The following is a 25,502-nucleotide window of genomic DNA, read 5'->3' on the forward strand; positions in this document are numbered from 1 at the left end:
TAGCCATTCCGACGGGCGTGAAGTGGTATCTCATTGTGGTTCTGATTTGTATTTCCCTGATGATTAGTGATGTGGAGCATTTTTTCATGTCATTTGGCCATGTGTGTATCTTCCTTGGAGAAGTGTCCATTCATGTCTTTTGCCCATTTCTTCACTGGATTATTTGTTTTTTGGGTGTTGAGTTGGTAAGTTCTTTATAGATTTTGGATACTAACCCTTTATCTGATGTGTCATTTGCAAATATCTTCTCCCATTCTGTCGGTTGCCTTTTAGTTTTGCTGATTGTTTCCTTTGCTGTATAGCTTTTTATTTTGATGAAGTCCCAATAGTTCATTTTGCTTTTGTTCCCCTTGCCTCCAGAGACATGCTGACTAAGAAGTTGCTGCAGGGGTGCCTGGGTGGCTCAGTTGGTTAAGCGTCCAATTTCGGCTCAGGTCATGATCTATTGGTTTGTGAGTTCAAGCCCCACATTGGGCTCTGTGCTGACAGTTCAGAGCCTGGAACCTGCTTCAGATTCTATGTCTCCCTCTCTCTCTGCCCCTCCCCTGCTCATACTCTGTCAATAAATAAACATTAAAAAACAATTAAAAAGAAATGGGGCACCTGGGTGGCTCAGTTGGTTAAGTGTCCGACTTTGGCTCAGGTCATGATCTTGCAGTTCATGAGTTCAAGCCCCACGTCGGGCTCTGTGCTGGCGGCTTGGAACCTGGAGCCTGCTTCGGATTCTGTGTGTCCCTTTCTCTCTGCCCCTCCCCTGCTCATGCTCTGTCTCTCAAAAATAAATGATGAAAAAAAAAAATTTAAGAAGCTGCTGCGGCCAAAGTCAAAGAGGTTTTGCCTGCTTTCTCTTCAAGCATTTTAATGGCTCCCTGTTTTACATTTAGGTCTTCCATCCATTTTGAGTTTATTTTTGTGTATGGTGCAAGAAATTGGTCCAGGTTCATTTTTCTGCATGTCGCTGTCCAGTTTTCCCAGCACTACCTGCTGAAGAGACTGTCTTTATTCCATTGGATATTCTTTCCTGCTTTGTCAAAGATGAGTTGGCCATACGTTTGTGGGTCTATTTCTGGGTTCTCTATTCTGTTCCATTGATCTGAGTGTTTGTTTTTGTGTCAGTACCATACTGTCTTGATGATTACAGCTTAGTAAATACAGCTTGAAGTCCATGAAGAATAATTTTTGAAAGCTAATTAACTTGCCACTGTATGTTAGCCAATTTGACAATAAGTTATGTTTTTTAAAAAGCTAATTAACTTGCTACTATTTAAAAAAAACCCTTAGGTTTACATAATGAACTCATTTGGGTAAAAAGATAAATGAATAAAAAATTCTGCCAGAATATAAGAAACTATTAACAGTGGTTTTCTCTGGGAAGGACCGGATGGCCCTACACAGAAAGATGGGAACTTTTCTTTTTCCTTTTATATGCTTTGCACTGTTTAAATTTTGTTTTTTTTTTTTTTACAATGAACATATATATATATATATATATATATATAATAAAACTAATTAAGATATATATGCTTTGCACTGTTCAAATTTTTTTCACAATGAACATATATATTATAATGAAACTAATTAAGAAAAAATATCCAATTTGAATTTTTGAAACTACAACAGAAATTGAGAAATTTTAATCTCTTTAGAATATATTGATGATTGATAATACTGTTTAAAGTTTACACTTCTTATTACTTCTCTTTACTAAAATATGAGAATAGACAACAAAACAGATATGGGCACAACAAAATGAGATACACCAGTCTGATCCAAAGCAGGAAAAAATACTTACACTTAAGAAAGAAAAATGTCTAAAAGGTGAAATTACAAACATCTACCTGCTAGTTTCTGTTAAATATTATCAGTGATCTTCACTACAACTGAACATAAGTTGAAATTTAGGGTTCTGAGGTTTTCCAATTAAACGAACTATCACATATTTAGTAGAATCAGGTACAAGACAGACTCAAAAACAAAACCTAGTTGCTCATTCTAATAATATCCTAGGATAAAAAAATTTCTCTCTCTCTCTCTCTCTCTCTCTCTATATATATATATAAATAAATGACCTCACTAGAGACATCATAATACAGGAATATCAGGATTTTGTTTTAGGTGAATTGGCCATGAAATTACAAATTGTCATTTTTAGCTTTAAGTTACTTTTTTACTATCAATGCACTTAACTACAAAACAAGAAAGTATGGTTCTTGAATGATGGCGTATATATCAGAAGGTTAATAATAACTAACCTAAAAAAACAGGTCTTTGAAATGAACACAATTTCTGTATCTTATTATTTTACTTATTTATTTTTTTGAGAGAGAGTGTGTGTGTGCATGCATGCATGTGAGCAAGGGAGAAACAGAGAGAATGAGAGAGAATCCCAAGTAGGCTCCATGCTGTCAGTGCAGAACCTGACACGGAGCTCAATCTCACAAACCGCGAGATCACGATCTGAGCCTAAACCAAGAGTCAGACACTTAACCAAATGAGCCACACAGGGGCCCCTTGATATCATTTTTAATAGATTTAAATTACATCTATCTGGGACTAGTAACACCATTCTTTGGTGGTGGCTCATTATAAGATATTGTATTAGAAATCTGTAAATTAAGCAACTGTTTCTTATGATATGCACCATTTTCCTGGTTGGCATGTTCATCCAGAGATTTTCTTATATAGTTCTTTAATTCTTCAATTCCTTCTCCCGTAATTGCAGAGATGGGGATGATGTGTTGGAACTCCACAGTCCTCTCTGGAATCATGTTTTTCTTAAATAAATGCAAAAAATCTGAAACAGAGAAACTCAAAACTAAGCTGATTTTCATGGTCTTTGAAAAGAAGTTAAAATTATGTTAGAGGTTTGATTTATGAACCAAAAACTTGGCATTTTTAATTCTTTTTTTCTTTCCCTCATTAATAAGCTCTCAGAATCTTTTGTTTTACAAATGACAATGATAAGATTCTTTGCACATGATAGGTGCTTAGCAAATATTTGTTGGATGAATATGTTTTAAACCAAATTAAGAATAAATTAAAGATAAATCATATATGATTTACTTACAGAAGCAATAAATTTGGTTTTCTTGGAGAGTTCAATGAAGTCAGACAACATATGTCTGAAAGACATTATGTATAAAAATAACATCATTCATGAGTGGGACATTCTAGCTTGCCTCAGTATATAGGTGGCCTTTAGCTTCCCTAAAATACAGACTTATCACTAGTGGTAGGAGCTATACTAAAACTGAAAAGGGTGTGGGGACAGTTCAAGGGTAGATGATTTCAGATGAGTCTGGTTTATCACCCCAAAGGGACTGACATATTAGTTTTTGTCTACTTCCCTGCCTCCAAGACAATGGGAGGGGGAATGGCACCCTGATGGGATGGGTTAACATGGGTTAACAGAAAGGCTAGACTGGGAGAGACTGGACAAGCTAACATGGAGCTTGGTTTCTGAGATTCATATGTCCCCAAAGAAATCTAAAGAAGCTAACTCAGGAATTATCACTGAGGGGACTATGTTTTGTTTTACGACAGTCCAAAATAGGCACAAACCCTTGAGTTACCCTCCCTTCTGATACCTCCTCTAAAAATTCCCTTTTCTGCAAGAACAATTAGCAAACAGATCTAATGACTTCATAAAGCAAGTGACATTAAGGAATGAAGATTATTGAGTAGTTCCAAGGTATTTATATTCTAAGAGTAATTTATTAACTTAAGGTCATCTCCAATACATAAATGACACAGTGGAAAGATTTTTGAGAGGAGAGAAAGTATCTTCTGGTGCTTTCTGCTAGTCCTAGTACACTAGAGTTTATGTTCCCCAATTTTTGTGCCAAGGATAAAAACAGAAAAGTTAGTACCATTTACAAACATATTAGCCACCTTCCGTCCACCCTACTTTTCCTCATTTGTGAAGAGGTCCTCTACTAGCTTCAGAAAAGTGAAAGCATCATCGCTGTAGGATACGAAGTGTTCTGCAAAGGTCAATATTCAAAACTGTAGAGAGTCTCTTTAAGTTCCTTTACACAAAGTGGTCCATTTAGGAACAAATTTTCAAACAAATAAATCCTTTTGCAGTTACAGCTTCTATTATTCTATGTAACACATACACAGGTATTCAAGTTCTTTTTAGAAGATTAGTACCCTTCAGAGACCTATAGAGCTAGCATTGCAAAGATACATACCTCTTTAAAACTATGTGCTCTGGTTTTAAATTTGTGGTGTATTAGGGTAATAAAGTTCTAGAACTTGTTAAGTACGTTAAAGTAAAAGAATTTACAGGTAAGATGTTGACTTTTTCCTCTTCTGATCCAAATCCCATTAATTCTTTAAGGGCCCAGTTTAAGTTTTACTTCTTCATGAAGCCTGACCTCTTCTTTCGTCTCTTCTAATTTACTGTCCACATCACAAGTCTGAAACTTGATTATATTACAGTGTTAAAGTTTCATATGGTATGCATTCTTTCTTCATACTTTTTTTAAGAGTAGAACTGGCAGTTTTCTTATCCATTGATTATACCATTTAGCAATCTCTGCACACAAGAGGTAATCATTAAATTGACATTAAATGAACAAATGTATTTACCTTTAGGATTCTGGAGTTGATTCATCAGTACATGGAACATATCTTGGGCACCTGGCAAGTCCATTTTATTAACTGCCAGGAGTGCAGGTTTTGTCTGAAGTTCCTCTTTGTACAACTCCAACTCCTTTAAATAAAAAAAGAAAAACCAAACAATTGTATTAAAATATCTGTATAGATCACCTATTTGGTAATATCTTTACTATGCAGGCCTGGGTAATCAATCTACAGCCCACTCACATTCCTGAAATGCAATAAACCCCAACAACCACAAAACTAAATGACAAAATTCATAAAATGCTTACTGGTTAGGTCATGTGTTAATATATTTTAATTCAAATAATTCAATATATTTAAATTCAAATTGAATTTAATTCCAATATTTTAATTCAAAATCACAGTTGTGATTTTGTGCCAAGGTCCAAATACAGATATCTAGACATCTATTAAGCACACTGATAAAATTCAGAAGCAAATAATGACAACTTAATGTTACACTTGTATTATTCTTGGAAAAAGTAAGTGTACTTAGGAGTAAATCTTCATAACCATGGAGTAGGCAAAAGTTTCTCAGCTATGACACCAATACACAAGCAAAAGAAAAAACAGACAAACGGAACTTCATTAAAATGTAAAATTCTGTGCTTCAAAAAAATATAAAGAAAATGAAGACAACTGATGGAGTAATGGGTTGGGGTGCCTGGGTGGCTTAGTCGGTTAAGTGTCTGACTCTTGGTTTTGGCTCAGGTCACGATTTCAGTTTTTGAGTTCAAGCCCGCATCAGGCTCTGTGCTGACAGTGCAGAGCCTGCTGGGGATTCTCTCTGTCTCCTTCTTTCCCTGCCCCTCCCCTGCTTGTGCTTGCTCTCGCATGCTCTCTCTCAAAATAAATAAATAAAAACTTAAAAAAAAAAAAAAAAAAGAAAGTGGAGAAAACTGACAGAATGGGAGAAAATATTTGTGAATCATATATCTGGTATGGATTTATTTCCAAAATATAAAGAACTCTTACAACGCAGCATAAAAAGACAAGTAACCCAATTAAAAATTGGGCAAAGTATTCTGAATAGACATTACTCCAAAGACATACAAATGGCTAATAAGCACATGAAAAGATGTTCAACATCATTAATCATTAGAGAAATGCAGATCAAAACCATAATGAAATACCACTTCACACCCACTAAGATAACTAAAATAAAAAAGACAGACAATAACAAATGTTGGCATTCACGTGGAAAAAATGGAATGCCTCACATAACATTGCTAGTGCGATTATAAAATAGTACGATGATACAGCCACTCTGTTAAAGTCTGGCAGTTCCTCAAAGTGTTAAACATTGATTTCCCATATTATCTAGCGACTCTAGTCCTAGGTATATACCCAAGAGAAATGAAAACATGTCCGTACAATAACCTGTATTCAAATGCTCACAGAAGCATTATTCATAATAGACAAAAATTAACAAGGATATAAGATATAAAAAGTCCTGGAGGTAAGAGACATCATGCTGTGTTAAAGAGAAATCATACGGCTGATAATAGAAAGTAAGGCAGGAAGGGCACAGATGAACTGCTAGGTAGGAGCCAACTCTTGCCAGACCTCAAAAACCATGTTCAGGGTAAGATGTTAACCTAACAGCAGTGGGGGACCATTGAAGCATTTTAAACAAGGAAAAAACATCAGCTTGATTCTTTCACAAAGATCACTCCAGTTGCCAAATAAAAAATGGACTAGAGAATGGTATAATAATAGCCATTATATGGTGACATATGGAGGCGACACTTGTGGTGAGCACAGCATATTATATAGAGTTGTTGAATCACTATGTTGTACACCTGAAAATAATATAACTTTGTGTGTCAACTAAATTTCAATTAAAAAAAATGGATTGGAGAGAGGTGAGACTGGAAACAAGGAGATTACATTCTAGTGAAGGGGGGTTGATTGTAACAGTGTGGATGAAGATAAGTAGATGAATTTCAGAGAAATTTAAGATATAGAACTGACAGGGCTTAATGCAGGTGGTGAGAAAGATAGAATCAAGACCAACACGCAGGTTTCTGGTTTATATACCCAGTAAAGTTCTTGGGGAAGATGAAGAGTTAAAAAAAAAAAAAAGTTAGTTTTATACTAACTAAAATAACTAACTTATTTTATAAGTCTGATAACTTAATGGGACATCCAATCAAAGATATCTATTAGGCAGCTGATCGAAAGCACAACCAAAAGATCTAAGCATCAGAAACAGATTTGGCAGTCATCAGTATATTAACTGTAACCAAATGCTACTTAAACAATGAACAGGAAAGAGCACAAAAAATAGACGAAGAAACAATCTAAAAAGTAGGAATAAAAGTTCAAGCAAAATAAAGTCTGAGAAATATGTAACAAGGATTTGGAACCAAACAAGATTTTATTGGTTGTAACAGTTTGAAGAGTGGGTTAATACAGAAGAACTGGAGAAAGTAGGTTTAGATAATTCTTTGACATCAAAGCTTCAAGAAGTAGAGGTGGAACATATATTTATTCTAATTATCTGTTATTTAATACAGTCCTATATGCCTACATATTAGACCAAATGCAGAACACAGTAAAACAGAAAACCTACTTTTGTAAGAAGTATTATGGTTTCAAAGGCAGTTCTGTATTGAGTTTGGGAAGAAAGCTGAAATCCAGAAATATCGACCTAAAAAAAGATGGAAAGAGACAGTCTCTAACATAAAAACAACATAAAAAGTTATAAATTTCTGTTTTGAAATGTTTTACTCTCTCAAGTTAAAAACAATTTCTCAACCTATACACTATTGGTAATTTAGTAATTCAAAATAAGTAAGAGAAACTGTGGTGTTAGGATAGCTATAATTATTCTGATAAAATTACAATCATTAATGAAATGAGAAAGCAGTATAGATAAGGCAATTTGTATGTACTTATACAGATAATCTAATGTATGGCTTTAGCACCACAAATGAAGTAGGAAAGAGATACTATACAACATAGCAGAATGTTGACAATCTTAAGGAATTAAACCTTGAAAAGTAGAGCCAAATTTACATCTGATACAGTAATGCCATTTCCACCCCTACAATATAATTGAATTATTTACTGTATTTGACCCCCATTTAAACACTTAGTGGAATAACATATGATACTACCTTATCTTTAAAACTTATTGCCATAATCAATTTCTAGGAAAACTAAACTCATTGGTTTTCACATTCATTTGTATATTACATTGGTATGCATATGACTTACAACAAAAAGTAGTTGTCTAGTTCTTTCTATATGCTTGAGGAATTTGTGGCCCATTCCTTTGTTCATATGCGCTCCTTCTATTAAACCAGGAAGATCAGCTACTGATATCTAATACAAAGTTAAATGGTTTGATGAAAAAGAAAACAATTATATCCACAGATTTTCATATTTGAAATATAAATAGTTTCTAATTTGTGATTACCGACTCTTTATAAAGCCAAGATACCTTTATAACAAAATAAATGTTCTAAGAATCAAAATACTTTGTTATCAAAAATTAGAGTCCCAGTTTTACTTATTAATCTAATAATCTAAGAATTCTAGGGATTAGTTTAACATTAATAACATAAATCCTTTTTAGGATTACATTAATTATATTGTTCAATATGAACCTGTCATAGAATTTCAACTTTGTAAATTCTTAAAAGTACAGAAGGATATTAATTCAGCATTTACTTAGTATAGCTCTGTCATTTCAAGTTTTAAATTCTATATGTAATTGATTATTTGGCACTATTGTTCCTTTTTTGTTCATGTTCTACCAGGAGGACTACTGAAGATTCTTGATAAGTAAAGGACATAATGTTCCTATAACTCCTTTTTGAAATGTTAACCATTAATTTACATTTGTGGTTTTCAAAACTCACTGCACATTATAAACACCCAGGGATCTTTGACAAAGTAGAGATGCCCAAGCCCTACCACTAAGGAATTTGGTTTCAAATCTCTGGAGCTCAGGCTTCATTTATCATTGTTCTGCTGAAGCCATCCAGTTAATTCTGATGTGCAGTAATTGATGAGAAGCACTGCTTTACACAAACTGCCCATGTGGATAGGATTGCAGAATTTTAAAGGCAATTGTGGCTAAGTGACAAAGTAGTTACCTAGACAAAATATAACAGAGGTCTCATGTCCTAAATTTTTTTTTTCATGTCCTAAAATTTTGTTTGGAGGTTCTCCACTGAGAATTTTGTTATTGAGAATTAAGTTTCCCTTAAAATTTACAATGTACTCTTTTCCTCTAAATATTGCTCTCCATATTCATATTATCCTGTATTTGTAACTTTATTATTCAATATTCTGTATAATTGTTGGAAGCATTTCATTTTTTACTGTTATATCACTATTAAAAATGAATATAAATCTTAATGTCTTTTAATTAGGTCAGTGGATTATATAAAACTACACTGATACATCATCACCTTAAGTCCATACTTTACATTAGAGTTCACTTTTGGTGTTGTACACTGTATGGGCTTTGACAAACATATAACATGCATCCACCAGCACAGTATCATACACAATAGTCTCACTGCCCTATAAATCGTCTGTGCTCTTCTATTCATTCTTTCTGTCCCCTTAATTCTTGGTAACCAGTGATTTTTTTGTTATGTCCACAGTTTTGCCTTTTACCAGAATGTCACATAGTTAGAATCATACTGTATGCAGTCTTTTCAGATTGGCTTCTTTCAGTTAGTAATATGCATTTAAGGTTCTTCCATGTCTTTTCATGGCTTGATAGCTCAATTCTTTTTAATGTTAAATAATATTCTATTATTACCACAATTTATTTATCCATTCACCTGCTGAAGCATATCATGACTACTTCCAAGTTTTGGCACTTATGAATATGACTGGTACAAACATCCATGTGCAGGTTTTTGTGTGTATGTTAAGTTTTCAATTCGTTTGGGTAAATACTAAGGAGCACAATTATTGATCATACATTATATATTTTAAAAGTTTGTTACTTCCATTTTTTATTTATTTTTACTCTAATTATTCAAACTATCTATAGTTCTTCCTTATCAAGGAAAAATAACTTAATAGCTAGACCAGAATCCTCTTCAATTAAAACCTTTTTTTTTTTTTTTAGAAAGAGAAAGTTGGAATAAAATCAATTCCATGAACTTTAGAAAATGCTTTTAGGAAACAAAAATCAATAATCAAATATGGCAGTAAAATATGGAATTGCAATGAGAACAAACAGAGATCAAAGAGATAAAGAAGATAGGATGCTGTAATGATAAACTGGACCTAAAATTTGGAAGGAGAAGGAAGTTATATTCTTATACAATATTTTACTATGATTGCAGTCAATAGAATTGAATTGTTAATGGTTCCATTTACCAAAAACAAAATCCTGGTAATTTTTCTCCCCCTAACACCACAGAAACAATAAAATATTACAAAGTCCAAGTGCCAAAAGCAAGTACTTTCCCTTCTAACCAACTGTGTTACTTTAAAAATACTCACCTGTCTGAAATCATTATACACAATCTTTCCAAGTTCAGGCTGTAATGTTGTAACTGAAAGAAAGAACAATAAATTAAGGCCAGAATAAAGGCTGGTACTCTCAAAATTGTCTTAGCCTCATGTATAAAATAAATAATATTTCTTTTTTGTGAACAATTTAACTCAGATTATGTTCTCATTTGTTGGAATGGAAAATATAATTATAATCTGCATAGCCATAGATCTAATATAATTAGAGGGCTTCAAAGTTCTTTTATTGTACTTTAAGGATTGTGGTAAAGGTGTTGGTGGGTAGAGGAGAATTTAGGTTTCTATCACTGGGTCTATGGATGAAACTTCTCTACTCCTTTTCTCATTCAGTTATCCTCAAGCCTCATCAGTTTAGAAACTAGCCTCCTTCCTACAACTCTGAGCTTTTCTTCCTCTTTCCTTCTCAAGAGTCCCTGTATCATAACAATAAATATTGGCTATGTAATTTATAGCAATTAGTCCAAAATTAATTCTACTCCCTCAGAGTCTAATTTTAGAACAGCTTTTATTTTCCAGGTTAATGTATGTTTTGTATCTTTTTGTTTAATGATGGCAAAGATTCTGTCACATTCATTCATTAGGCTAAACCTTCATTATATTTCATCTAACTACTGCAATAGCATATTTTTCCCAGACCAATTTTCTGACCCATGCCATTCCATTCTCTATATATTCTATTCAGAGAGATGTTTTTGAAAAGCAAATCTAATCATTTTATCCTTCTTTCCCTTACTACATGCTCTCTAGACACACAAATCTCCCTGCTACTACAGAGCTTTTCTGTACATGCTATTTCCTCTAGCTGAAACACCTTTCACATCCACTGTGTGTCACTGATTCACTCGTGTATTCTTTACACCTCAGCCCTAGCATCACACTTTCCCAAAGGAGTTTTAAGCAGCCACCTACACTCTTTCATAGAATATTATATTCCCTCATAGTCATGTGTGATATATGTGCCTTCCCCTACCAGTCTGTAAGCTCAGTAAGAGTCAGAACGGTATCTGTTTCTGCTTACCAATCTTTGTAACTCCAGTACCTACTGTAGTTCACAGAAATAAATACTTGCTAAATGAAAGTACAGTGCTTAATAAAGGGTAGATGCTCATAAAATCGTAATTAAATTAAATAAATGATTATGCAACAGAGAAATAAATGCAACAAAGCAAGTGCCTAACAAGTGCTAGGAACTTTGCTGAGGGCTACAGAGGTTTCAAGGATTAATGGGAAATGCATGTATTCTATCGGCCAAGAGTTTTCAAACTAAAGCGACGTCAGAGTTGTCATTTTATTCATACTCAAAGGAAGTGCAGTCTTTAAAAGTTTACCTACACACATTAAAATATACAACAAATTATACTTACATGCATAATCTGCGATTGCAGGTTTTGCATGAGAAACCTGACTTAGCAAAGAGGATTTTCCTGCATTTGGGAATCTGAAATGGAAAAATAAAATAATGTATTAAAACAAGTATTATTAATACTTGCTTATCTCTGAATTTTTTAACACCTCAGGAAGTAGATTTCTTGGATATTTTCTGAGAATAAAAGTAGAACATAAACTAAAAATAATCTTGAAAAACTTGAGCAACAAAATATACATATGAAAAAATTAAAAACAAATTCATGCTGGACACTAGAGATGTTTTAGTATCTCTGAGAGTAAATAATTCAATTATCTTTAAAAAACCTGCAAATCATAGGAAAACAAAAAGAAACTAATAAAAATATCTATAATCCACTAATTGTAGCCAAATAATGACAAAATATTGCTTATACTGCTTTGTAGATTCTTTTAAACATTTTATATGAACATTTCCAAATATATACAAAAGTGGAGAGAAGTAATGTATCCCATTTAGCCATCACCTAGCTTCAACAAATAACACATTCCCAAAACTTTTTTAAAGTTGGTTTGTTTGAACAGGGACCCACACAAGGTCCGTGCATTACAACTGGTTGATGTATCTGTTAAATTTCTCATGGTAAAGGTCCTCCATCTTGTTTCCCCTCTGCAATTTTATTTTTAAGGAAACTGGGTCATTTGTCCTATAGCAGCATTTGTTTCCCATAGTCTGGATTTTTTTTGTTGTTGTTGGCACCCCCATGATGTCCTTTAGCATGCTCCTTGTGCCCCAGATTTTCTATAAATTGTTAGTTTGATATAAAGCCTTGATCAGGTTTAGTTTTGATTTTTTTTTCCTGAAAGACTACTTTCATAGTTAGTTGGCCTGCTTTTTAAACTGAATAATACATGATGAACACCTTTCAAGGCCCACTGTAATTTACTTAACTAATTTCCTATTGTTAAGCATTTAGGTTATCTCCAATTTTTTATTAGGAATAACACACAAAAAAATATGTATAGCTAGAAAGACATATATCAACAGTACAGTCACCTGCATGTGCTAGAATTAATAAACAACTATTTTTGGCAAATTTTCTTTCAGCATTTACTTATCTATTCATTATCTAGCTTTTTTCTTAAAACTTTAAATACTACAGTTATTTTTGTTGAACTTTTACACACACTTTAACCTCCTTCTTGAGATACATTTCTTGATGAGAAAATGCTGAATTAAAATAGCTGTTTATTGGAGGGGCACCTGGGTGCTCAGTTAACTGTCCAACTCTTGATCTTGGCTCAGGTCATGATCTCATGGTTGGTGACATCACACCTCGCATTGGGCTCTGTGTTAACAGTAAAGAGCCTGCTTGGGATTCTCTCTCTCCCTTGCTCTCTGCCCCTTCCCTGCTCATGTGCACTCTCTCTAAGTAAATGAATAAACTTTAAAAAATAAATAAATAAAATAAAATAAAAACTAGATGTTTGTTTTAAAGGCTTTTATTTTATTGCTAAATTTACCTTAAGAAAGGCCCACCATATAAGGAAGAAAGTACTAGGAACAGGCATCACTTAAGAGAGGATTCCTCAGTTCCATTCAGATATTTTCATTATATTTATCCAAAAAATATTTACTAAGCATTAATTTATATGAAGCAATATACTAGGCATCAAAAATAAAGAAATCAAGGAGATAAATGTGATCCCTGCTTTTACGCTTTTCAGTGAAATTGGAAAAAGTTCTTCTTTCAAAACCTGCCAAACTTGCACTTGGAATAATGGTGTAATACTTTGGAAATATCAATATGAAATCCTACATAAATTCTATAAAAAATTATTCTATAAGAATTCAATAAAAATTCTACCTCTTAGAACTCTTTTAACTTTAAAAATAAATCTAATTAAAATATCTTATTAAATAGATCTTCCTACAATGAATTTAGAATAAAATGTGAGATTTTTTAATGACTCATTTTCCTGTGGAAATACAGTCACCTTTTATCTTATTATACTCACTCAGACTCTTATAACTTTTTAAAAAAGTTTATTTATTTATTTATTTAAAATAATCTCTACACCCAACGTGGGGCTCAAATGCATGACCCTAAGATCAAGAGTTGCATGCTCTTCCAAATGAGCCAGCCAGGTGCCCCTCGTGTAACTTTTTGAAAAGCAAATTGAAAAAAAAAAGGCAAGCAAATTGCAATCATTTTTATCCATGATTATCACTAACTGAACTTATTTCTTTCCATTATCTTCATATTTTCATAATAGTATTAAACATAGAAAAATGCCAGCAACTATTTCCAAAGAGATCAAAATAAGAGAAGAGAAAGAACGCTAATGATTGAAGAACTGATACTTGAGAGTTTTCCTGGGAAGTACTTAACAAAAACTTTAGAAGCTGAAATCTAACCTATGCAAAGATCAGATTTGACAACAGCCATACAAGTATGTTAGTTATATGACACCTTTCTTCTAAGGTTCAGTTCATTCCTGAAACCAGCAAACAGGTATCTGTTTATGCTGGTATTCACAGCAATAACTTTTTAATAATAGGTGCCTAATTTAAAAGTACTAAAATACATATGTTAAGTATTGTACGTAAGAAACACGATGCTTTAAAAAAAAAAAAAAAAGATGAATGCCTGGGTGGCTTAGTCAGTTAAGCATCCGACTTTGGCTCAGGTCATGATCTCACAGTTTGTGACTTTGAGCCCCACATGGAGTTCTGTGCTGACAGCTCAGAACCTGGAATCTGCTTCAGATTCTGTGTCTCCCTCTCTCTCTCTGCCCCTCTCCTGCTCTCTCTCGCTCTCTCTCAAAACACTAAAAAAAAATTAAAAAAAAGAAACTTGATGCTTTATATTGACTAATATCATATCTCTGAAAAGCTTAATATTTCACTATATGTACTCCCAATAAGTTGACAATATAATGATGATAATGATAGCAACTACCAATTGTTCATTGAGCATTCATAAATCCAAGGCATATATTATGTCGCAAATGTGTTATCTTACTCACCAGCAATATTTTACCAACATCTAAATCCACTATTAAAAATGGGAAAGGCTTAGAGATGTTCTACAATCTATCCGACACCATCCAGGTGGCCTCCAAAGAATATGAGATTCTAACCCAAACAGTCTCTCACTTGAGTCTCCCATCCTCATTCCAACTTTACTACTCAGCCTTGTGAGGCTATTCTTAGTCTGTAGAGGTGTCTCTATGGAACTTGAAACACATTTTTGTGTCAAATTAGACTGTAAATGGCTATATTCTCAGTCCACAAAACCCTACTAAAACCCACAACATTGTGAAATATATACAGTTAATATAGAACCTATGGCTCATAACTAAGGTTTATGGAAAAGACTAAATGTGAACACCAGGATCACATCTTTCCCTGTTACAATGTGAACAGGAATGGGGCCTTTATGAACTCTAAGCCATTGCTGTTAAGACCTAGTAGCTAGACAGGCATGGCAAGAGGTAAGGGATTCAGACTGAAGAGTCTGGTAAAGAAGCAGTGAAATCGCTGGAGTGGAAAATAAAAAGAGCTTAGAAAGAAGCTATGTAAGGTGAGGAATGGAACTGGCAGTTTCAAGTAAAGCCAGCAATAAGGCAGTCTTCCCTACCGTTTTCTTAGGTATTCTATCTGACTACTGTGTAATGCTAAAGTGGGGCCAGGGAGAAAGGGACAGGAGAAATGTAATGTTAAAATTTTCCCTTCATTTCTCTCCTTTCTATCTTGCTATCCATCCCCCTCTGGTCAGGTGTCAGCACTGCAAACCCTACAGCTAAACAGCACTGCTTGATGAAAGAATGGAAGCTGGTGAAGGAGGACAACATTGTGGGGGCTGCAGTACTGAGAATGGACAGATCCTAAGTAGAACAAGAAGGACAGGGAAACAGTCATAGCAAGATCCAACTTGGTGCACAATAGGATCTAAGTCTGATGGTTGAGATGGTCTGGATTGGCCTTTAGCCACCTGATTAATAAAATATCAGTACCTCTATTAAGATTTGTAAGAGTATCTCAATCATTTTATTCTTTTCTTTTTACTTTCTCCTATACGTTTCTTAAAATGTGGTTTGGATTTGTAATTTTATTCCCTTAATATCTGGTAACATTTTTTACCTTCTTATACTATTGCATTTGATTTTTTTTCTTTGTTGATTCATCCTCTAAGATTCCCACTAGCCTACTTAATTGCTATGATCTTCCTTTCTTTTTAAAAATAAATATTAACTATGAAACTCTATTTTTGCAATATGAAAGTGACTATATTTAGCAGCATTTCTCAAGTATACAAACAATGCACAAAGTCCATAAATTTATTCCATAAGTAACACTGGTCCCAAATTACCATTTATATTTAATTCCTACTCATGAACTCTCGCTCTCAAATTATAAAAATAAAAATATAAATGATACTTACCCTACTAGGCCTATATCAGCTATAAGTTTTAGATCAAGGTGAATGACTCGTTTCTGGCCTTTCAATGGTAAGAAATTTGTAAGTAATTTACCACCAAGACCTCCTTCAGCTACCAAAATTCTGTCCTTCTCTTTATTGAGTTCTCCTTAAAAACACAGAGAAAGATACTTAGAGAAAAGATTACTAAGTGGAGCTAATCAGTAATGACATTTTTTTGTTTATAAACAGATGCCAGAAAATTCCAGTTTATAAATCTACAGGACTAAACCACTGGGTTAAGATTCTATTAAAAGTTTGATCCCAGGAAACATTTTGTAAGCAGTTGATTACAGACTAGTTATATATTTTAAAACTGAGTAAATACTCTTCTATATTTATAATAATTTTAAATTTAGCAGTTAATTTTGATAATGTTTATATTAAGTTTTAAAAATCTTTTATAAATTAGCAGTTGAAATAGTTTTGTTTTTTTTTAATGTTTATTTATTTTTGAGAGAGCGCAAACAGGGGAGGAGGAGAAAGAGGGGGACAAAGGATCCGAAGCAGGCTTGGGGCTGACACCAGCATACTCAATGTGGGGCTTGAACTCATGAACTGGAAGATCATGACCTTAGCCGAAGTTGGACACTCAACTGACAGGCTCTTGATTTGGGCTCAGGTCATGATCACATAGTTGTGATACTGAGCCTCACTCAACGCTGAGTATGCAGCCTGAGTGGGATTCTCTCTCTCCCTCTCCCTAGCTCATGGGCTTTAAATAAATAAATAAATAAATAAATAAATAAATAAGCAAGCAAACAAGCAAGCAAGCAAGCAAGCAAGCTGAAAAAAAATTCTGAAATTCAAGAGAAGCTATGCCCCACAACTCCCAAACAATTTTAGAAAATATGCATTTTTCTCAACCTTAGAATCTACAATACACTTACCTATAATTTTACCATTTTCATCAGTTACTGAAATACCCACAGGTACAGGAATTTCACAGTCTTTTCCTCTGGAGCCTTTCAGTGCATTAACACTACAAAAAAATAAAGCTAAATCAAAACAGAGAAAACCCACTATAACAAATGGTCTATGCCCAACCAAATACAATGGTTTACAAAGACTAGCAACAAAGTTTTCTTGTTAATGCAGATGTTAAGTGGCCAAATATCTGTGGAAGAGAAAACTGTCCCTAATTGTTTGCTTGCATTTTAGACTATCACATAAATTTAACAAAAATAAAATAATAAAAACAAATAATACATAATACATAATGATTTAAGTTACCAAGCTAATCACCAAAAGTCATTTTAACCCATAATGAACTAAAATACTGTATATCTGAAGAGATCATTGCTACAACACAAATAAGCTAGAAATAAAAGGAAAACCCATTGAATAAGAAAGCTTTTAACTCTGATCTCAAATAAAGAGTACACTAATTATAGGAGGCTCATCTGACTAGTCTCATACTGTTCATGAAAAAATTAATTGGTATAAACTTTTAACTAGCAATTCTACTTCTGGAAATTTATCCTAAAAAAAAAAATGAACAACCATATAAAATACTATATACAGAAGGATAGATATTACATTGTGACTATAACAGTAAAAATATCTATAATTACCTCAATAAGTGAATGACAAACGTTATGTTATTTCCAGTAGTATATTAGTATGCAGCTATTTTGAACAATTGTCCAGTGTGGAAAAAAAACGTTAAGTGAAAAGAAAAGGTCGGAAAATACTGTGCTCTCACTTTTGTACCCCAAAATTTTAAATACATCCATATAATTACAAGCTGTCACAAGTCAATTTGCATAAATGTACATAAAAGTCTTAGAAAAGTCAAGAAATGATTAATAGTGGTTACCTATGGGTGGAAGAATTATAGGTGACTGACTTTTTTCACATCTTTTTACTTTATCTGATATTTTTACAATGAGCTTGAATTATATAGAGCCAAAATGAACAAAAATATACAAAGAGATTAGACTATACAGTTACATAATAACTATACTAAGGCTATTACATAATCAGCTACTACTTTTTCAGCCAATAATATGTCCCAGGCACTATTAACAGCTTTATTTTTTTCATGTTTATTTGGAGAGGGAGCGTGAGCAAAAGCACATACAAACGAGCACAAACTGAGGAAGGGCAGAGAGAGAGAGTCCCAGGAGATATTGTAATGCAATCACGAGTAACTTGTATCACCTGCAGGAAATTACTTTCCATCTGGCACCAATGTATAAATTCCACTTGCATCCCCCCCCCTTTGCTTACACACACATTAATGATTACTATCTGATTTGTTTTCTTCACGTTCACCACATGTGTAAGATCTTGTTTTCTCCACTTTCATGTGTGTAAGCTCTTGTTTTCCTCATGTTTACCGGGTGAGTAATATCTTGTGAGCTCAATAAAAACAGAGATAAAACTCCTGTTCCAGGCCCTTGTCTTCTCCTGGACATTAATTTCTCTCATATTCAATTCTGCATCCATTTGCTTACTGGACAAGAGAGAACTCCAGACTCACAGTCTGCAGCATAGAAATTTTAACATTTAAAAGAAAGAGGATCTCTTTTGCAACGTTGGTGGGAATGCAAGCTGGTGCAGCCACTCTGGAAAACAGTATGGAGGTTCCTCAAAAAATTAAAAATAGAACTACCCTATGACCCAATAATTGCACTACTAGGTATTTATCCAAGTAGTTGTCAATTTTCAATTTCAACTCAATAAGAAATAATATAGATACACACAAATTCACAGTCGTGTGTGTGTGTGTGTATGACTTTAAAGTTTTGTGAAACTGTATTTAATAGGTGATACATGATACTGTTTCCTATTCTTTTTATTTGAAATCTAATGAATTGATCTTAAAATCCTAATGCAATGTTTTTCAAACATTCACAGAATGTGTGACATTCATACAGTCACAACCAGCATTTAAAACAAGATATGTGATCACTTCAACAATATGAATGTAGAACAATGCCACAGAACTGTACATTCAAAAATGGTTAAGGGGCGCTTGAGTGGCTCAGTCAGTTAAGCGTCCAACTTTGGCTCAAGTCATGATCTCATGGTCCGTGAGTTCGAGCCCTGCATCAGGCTCTGTGCTGACAGCTCAGAGCCTGGAGCCTGCTTTGAATTCTGTGTCTCCCCCTTTCTCTGCTCCACCCTCACTCATACTCTGTCTCCTCTCTCTCTCAAAACATAAACATTGAAAAAAAAAAATTTTAATGGTTAAAAGAAATTTCATGTTATAATGTATATTTTCCCACAAGAAAACAACAATGTACAATATGCCACAGAATAGAACAGAAAATAGACATAACATACATGGTCGGGTAAAGCCTAAAATGTTTCTCACTATGGATGGCAGTAAAACTCATTTGAAAGTAGCACAATAAAGAACGGAAAGACACAGTCTGAAAACACTGACTTAGAGCACTTAAAAGGAAGTCTAATAATCAAGATCTTCTTCCCAGGACTTTTTCACCTCCCCAAAATTAAAGCACATGAACAATTTTTAAAGGAAAAGAAGGGAGTTAAGATTTATATTCAATAGGGAACAAATCTCTTCAGATGGAATTAAGTGAGTTTTGTCTGAAAAACAGAAAATGAGGAGGTGAAGGTAGGTGGGGGGGGAAATTGGCAACAAAATACTGATAAAACTTGGTTGTTTGGGGTAAGGACATAGACTGGTTGGAAAGTACTGTATTCTTGAGGTAAAATGGGGGATAAATGAAGCAATGTGTAGATATTAGTGCATAAAAAAAATTCTCTGTAGTAAATATTAAACTCCAAAAAAATATTTCAAAAAGTTAAAATACCAATCTATTCTCAAATCAATCATTCATGATTTTAACTGATTTATACAAAGTTTTTGAACTGAAATTTACAAAGTGATACCTTAAAATCAGAGCATGATACACCATACCCCATTGTAGGAGTTCATCTTTGAGTCTACTACATGTAAGGCATTAGTTTATTCTTGATTCTCAAAAAGTGTGTTATCCCTGTTAGCACTGCAAAATGAAAACAAATGAGAGCTCAATTTCATCAATTCAAGAGTCTCATCTTTTGGTTCTATAACCAGAAACCAAATGTCAGATAAGGTAACTTGAAAATCGCTTGTAGATTTCTGAGTTGACAAAAACAACACTGCACAATTGATTACAAAAACACTGAACACTGAGTAACATAGTGGGCCATAAAAATGCATCTCCTAGACCTGACTGCAGGGAACATAACTGACCTATGGTCCAGCTGCTGTGCTCTGAAATCTTAAAGAGATGATGCTTCTTGCAGTCTACTTCCAGCCAATGACTGGGTACAGCAGGGTTACTAAGGCAACCCCTTTGTAGGAAACTAAGATTCCTCTGATGGGCAACTTTTGATTAAGGAATCACCATCAGCTGTGCCTAAACTTTCTTAGAACTACAGAGCAGACTAAAACTTTGCCCTTCCTACTCTCCTTCATAAGGCATTAGACCTGCAAAGTGGTCAGACAACTTTCCCAACTACCCCTCAGGTCCCTCCCCAATTTGCCTTTACAGGTGTTCAAGTGTTTTCCCCAAAAAATCTCTTTCAGCTCATCCTACCTTGGTACCTACTTCTTGTAGGACCCAAATTTAGACACATGAAGACATAATTCACAGAGCTATAAAATAAATTCTGGCATTCAGTAAGTTTATTCAACTTCATGACTTAATTTACCTGAACTCTACAAGATAAACAAGACTGTCACCTCCTCCTTAGCTTTTATGACACTAAATCTCTCCTGACTCTCTATTTTAGATCACATCTTCTGCTTCTTTCCCTTAAATGTTGGTGAATAATAGAATTTGATCCTCAATCCTTTCCTCTTCTGTAATACACTTACCCTGGTCCATGCTTATGATCAACAAATTTATCACTAGACCTGACCATATTCCTGAATGACAGACCTATATTTTAAGTGCTTGCTTATATCTTTATAGACCCTTCAAACCCCCTTCCTCTACATCTCAGTTGCCACTTTCTACCATAATCTTTCTCAAAGAATGATACTACTATCTATCTACCTACTACTCAAGTCAAAACCAGGAAGTTATCCTTGATTTATTATTCTCCTTCAGTACTGCCATCAATCACGAAGTCTAACTTATTTCACTTTTTTAACCTAGCTCTAATCCATCCATCTGTCAATCCAATCCATCATTCAGCTAATGTTAACTGAATATCTACTATGTACCAATCACTGTACTATACATCTGGGGAGAAATGATGATCTAAACTCTGCTCTCATGGACCTCAACAGTAGACTGGTAAGAGAGCAGACAGTAATCATTATGTGAAAAATGGAAAATTATACCTGTGACAAGTTTTATGAATTAGAACCTACACATGTGAGTAGGTATGGGAATTATGACTTAATCAGAGAAATCAGGAAAGACTTGAGATTAAATCTAAAGGATTCATAGGAAGCAACCAGATGAAGGTGAGGAAAAAGTATTACAGGAGAGATAACACAAACAAAGGACCAGTGATAGAAGACAAATACCACTAAGATACTAAAAGAAAGCCAACATGGCTGAATGCAGAAAACATAGAATGTAGAGGGGAATGTAGAGGGCCTGTACCTAGAAAGATAGGTACAGGCCAGACCTTGAGAACTTTGTCACTTACAAAATATTGCGATATTCTGTAAATTGGCCTCAATCAACACGTCCAATCCATTCTTTAACCAATTATCCCTAGAGTGATCTTCCTAAACACTAATGTATTGTCACTTGCCTATTTAAAATCCTTCAATGGCTTCCCGTCACTCTAAGATAATATTCAAACTGTAACACAGTATATCAGATTCTTCATAATCTGGACTACAATGTCTTTATTTTAAAACAAGCTGCCCCACTTGTACCACAGTTATGCTAGAAATATTTATTATGTCACCAAACAGCTTGTTCCCTCCTAACCAGTGCCTTTATAAATGTTGTACACTTGCTAACACACCTTTTCCTGCCTTTATTGTCTGGCAACATCCTATTCCCCTTTCAAGACTTGGTTCAAGCACCACTTCCAAAATCTAGGTAACTGAGTTAAGATTTTTCTTCAATTTCTTTATAATAGAAGAAAAAGGTTTTTTTCCCATATTTTGAGAGCAACATATATTCCATAAAAAAAATAACAAAAATTTGCAAAAAAAATAAAAAATAAAGGGAATATTTTGATGTCACAAAGACCAAAACAAGCCAAAGGAAAATACACAAGAGACAGATCAGTGAAACAGGCTCTAAACCTTAAGATCCTGGCAGAACTACTGGTGACGGTGGGGTGGGTAGCACAGTTGAGATTTGAAGAAGTTTTCCCAAAGACTGTCAATGACAATTTAATTTTAGAAGAAAATAGTGGGGATTCAGATCATTTTCTGTTTCTACAGAGAAGTGCAAAAGAATATAAACAGACATTGCGAGAAGAAAATAAAAATGTTTAAGAGTCTCAAAACATTGCATAGTCTCTACCTTTTATCCTCATTAGAGCTAATTATTGTAGATGTTTGCTCAGTTATGAATAGAGGATATAATTTATTTCAAATTACCAATTCAATTTTTATCTTCTAACTTTTTTTTCCCCTGGGAAAACTTTTCAAAAATCAAAGTCATTCAGGCAATACTTACCGACTATTTGCTCCTTCTCCAGCCACAAACCGTTTCTGAGGATGTTTGTCTTTAAGTTGTTTTAAAGTCATTTTCTTATGGGCTACAACCCAGACGTCACCACCTTTTCCACCTTCTCCACCTAAACGAGGGTAACCCATTCCACCACTTCCTCCCCTGGTGAAGAGTCTTAGGTTATCAATGAAGTTTCCATACTTTAAAGACAGAGAGAGAGCATTAAGATACCAAACGTGCTTACCAACTTAGAACCCCTTTCTAGTCCTTTGCTGCCACTAAAGCTCCTAAAAAAAATCAATACCGCTTTGTGAATTCCAAATCCATAATCTTTTCTTAGTTCATCTCTGGTCTGACCTCCCTTTCCCCTCTGATTAACTCCTCTAATACCTCTTTTTTTCAATGATCAATTATTGTTCAACTTTTTGTCTGAAGGTTTATGACATTGTCCCACTTTTCAATCTAGACTTTTTCCTCTGGGTGACCTCAGACCATACCAGCTAACTATCACCTGGGTGAGATATTCTCTATGCCTAGTTGTTGAACATTTCCACCAGGAGGTAAGCTTAATAGTCTAAAGCAACTAGGGGCAAAACCCACTACTTAATTTATATTTGAAACCCCTTAAATAATCCACCTTTTCCTAGATATTAGTTGAAAATATAACAACCATGATAATATGAAAACACAACTTTTCCTCAGGTAAATTCTGTTCCCCCAGTGTTCTTCCAAATAATGGAACCACAGTTTATCTAGTCATTGAGACTACGTAGGGGAATCTCTGACTATACCTGCTTCTTTCCCCAAAGCTCTATTTATTTTTCCTTTCTGGTACAACTTAGTATCTTGACCATCATGTTAGCTCCTAAAATGCTCTTGCTGTGTTTAGTCATTCCTTCCTCAACCCATTCTTTGTCTTGCTGCCTGAACTATTTTTCTGAAAATGGGTCTGATCTCTATGTTTCTCCCAATTAAAAAACCATTCATTTTTTTTTTTTTTAGTTTTTGCTGTTTATGAAATTGTCTAAAATTCTCAGTAGTCAAAGCTCTTAACCTACCTTTCCAGTTTCATTTTTGTTCCTTCAACCTCACCTATCTCTCCTTCCTCACTCTGCTCTGTACATGACCTACTGTCACATCACCATGCCACTGTTCATTTTTTTTTCCTTCAAAGTCATTTGTTCTTTTCTATCATAAACCTACCTACATGTCCTATTTTCTGATATCTTTGTTAATGCTGCTAACTAACACCACTAACTTTGCTGGGATTTCTCAGCAGTTAGATCTTATCTCTTATTACACCCTTTGAAAACTTACACTGCATTTAGTGTTTACTTGTTTCCCTCACTAAACTTCTTGTAGGTAAAGATCCTATGTATTAACCTCTCAATTATCAAAATTCCTTACAGAGTAATGTCTTAAATTCATGGCCCTTAGTCATTTAGCATAGTTTAAATATCAAAAACATCTGGGAACGTTTTTTTAAACTACACAGTCCACTGACCATTCTGCTATACTCTGGAGGAGGGGATGAGGATAGGTCTCACCAGGATTATTTAGAAAAAACTCCCTTGGTGATTCTGATGCAGTTTAGATCTCAGATTGCAGTGGATAGGTACACAACAAAGATTCATATATTAGTCTTTGAGTATGCAAATATAGTCATGAAATAGGATGTTGTAAGGAAACAAGGTAGAAGGAATATGGAAAAGAAGAACTTGAGGAATAGACAAAGTATTTTTCTCTGAGGGTGAAGAACTTATGCTTTGATTCTTCCAGGCTATGCCAGAAATGCATCACATATAAGTGAATAGATTCCCCTTGCAAACAACATGGAGAAGTGACTGTTCATGGCAACCATGCCCTTCGTGACTTACCCACCCCCCCCAAAAAATGTAGCAGTTTCTTTTTAGTTGGAGAATTAGTTACCTCACATGCCCAAGTACTACCTTTCACAAGTCTCTTTTCTTTTGACTACCTATTTTTTTGAAAAATAGAGGGTTGGATAAAGTATAATTCAGAGATATTACTCATACCTCTACCTCCAATAAAAAGAAAGTTTCTGTTTTTAAAGTTCCGTTCAACAGGTGCCACATTTTTTACTCCTCCAGATTCATCAGACTCAGAAGTTTAGAAAGCACACTTAGGAGTATCTGACTCTTTGTTGTTTAATAATGCCGGTTAAGTTTCAAAAAAACATTACTAGTAAAGCTCTTAAAGAGACTTTTTTTTATTTGGAGCAACTAAATTTTTACAGAAATGATTCTACAACAGGCACTGCATACAAAGTGAGAGAAATTTCTTGCAAGAAGGAAGCCAATTACATTACTTTCGTTTTCTGATGAGAAGTCTTTAGAAAGCTCTTAAGAACCGTGAACTTGAGGAAAACTTTTATAAGAAAAGGCTATGTATATTACTACTTAAAAGAAAGAAGACACGCTATTTGAGCCAAAAGAAAAAGTCAACCTTACACGGTACGTATACGATATTGCATATCTAAAACCTAATTTCCTTAGCTCCCCATTCCACGTGCACACAATTCCCCTGAAGAACCTCCACACCTGGGCCCCCAAACAACAGTTCTAACCGTTCCAGGTAGATATATTCTTCCCACTTCTCAAAAGCCAAGTCTGACTCCGAAGGACTGAGAGGAGAAAACTACAGTAGAACAAGCAGGAAAAAGGTCCCCAGAAAGAAAAAGGGAAGGGAGGAAAGGGGAACCAAAGGTGGGGCTACAGGCACCAATCTGTCGAGCTTCAGGCTGAGAGGCACCAGTCACGGACCTTTCTGAACCACACGCTACCGCACCGCACCATGACTGCGACGTTCTAGGGCTGACACCCTCGAAAGTGTACACACGGACTCACCGCGCAGAAGTTTTACGTCACCACTGGCCGCCAACGCGATATTTCCTCCGCACGGGTCGGCGGAG

At 34.6% G+C, this 25,502-nt stretch overlaps 1 protein-coding gene across 2 annotated transcripts; it reads right to left on the reverse strand.

Moving 5' to 3' along the window:
- Nucleotides 1-1,100: 1,100 nt before the first annotated feature.
- GTPBP10 (GTP binding protein 10) lies at nt 1,101-25,485 on the reverse strand. Of its 2 annotated transcripts, XM_053218476.1 has the most exons (11): nt 25,354-25,485; nt 22,577-22,770; nt 16,853-16,944; nt 15,927-16,071; nt 11,499-11,572; nt 10,105-10,157; nt 7,849-7,956; nt 7,202-7,279; nt 4,594-4,717; nt 3,068-3,122; nt 2,627-2,794 (listed from the first exon to the last, which is right to left on the reverse strand). In XM_053218476.1, the coding sequence occupies exons 1-11, from the start codon at nt 25,384-25,386 to the stop codon at nt 2,776-2,778; spliced, it is 975 nt and encodes a 324-aa protein (XP_053074451.1). In that variant the 5' UTR covers nt 25,387-25,485; the 3' UTR covers nt 2,627-2,775. The 2 variants fall into 2 exon arrangements, with proteins under 2 accessions (XP_014937022.3, XP_053074451.1); XM_015081536.3 differs by lacking the exon at nt 3,068-3,122 and having other exon boundaries at nt 1,101-2,794; nt 25,354-25,484.
- Nucleotides 25,486-25,502: the final 17 nt, after the last annotated feature.

This window comes from Acinonyx jubatus, chromosome A2, assembly GCF_027475565.1.
Source record: "Acinonyx jubatus isolate Ajub_Pintada_27869175 chromosome A2, VMU_Ajub_asm_v1.0, whole genome shotgun sequence".
NCBI lineage: Eukaryota > Metazoa > Chordata > Mammalia > Carnivora > Felidae > Acinonyx > Acinonyx jubatus.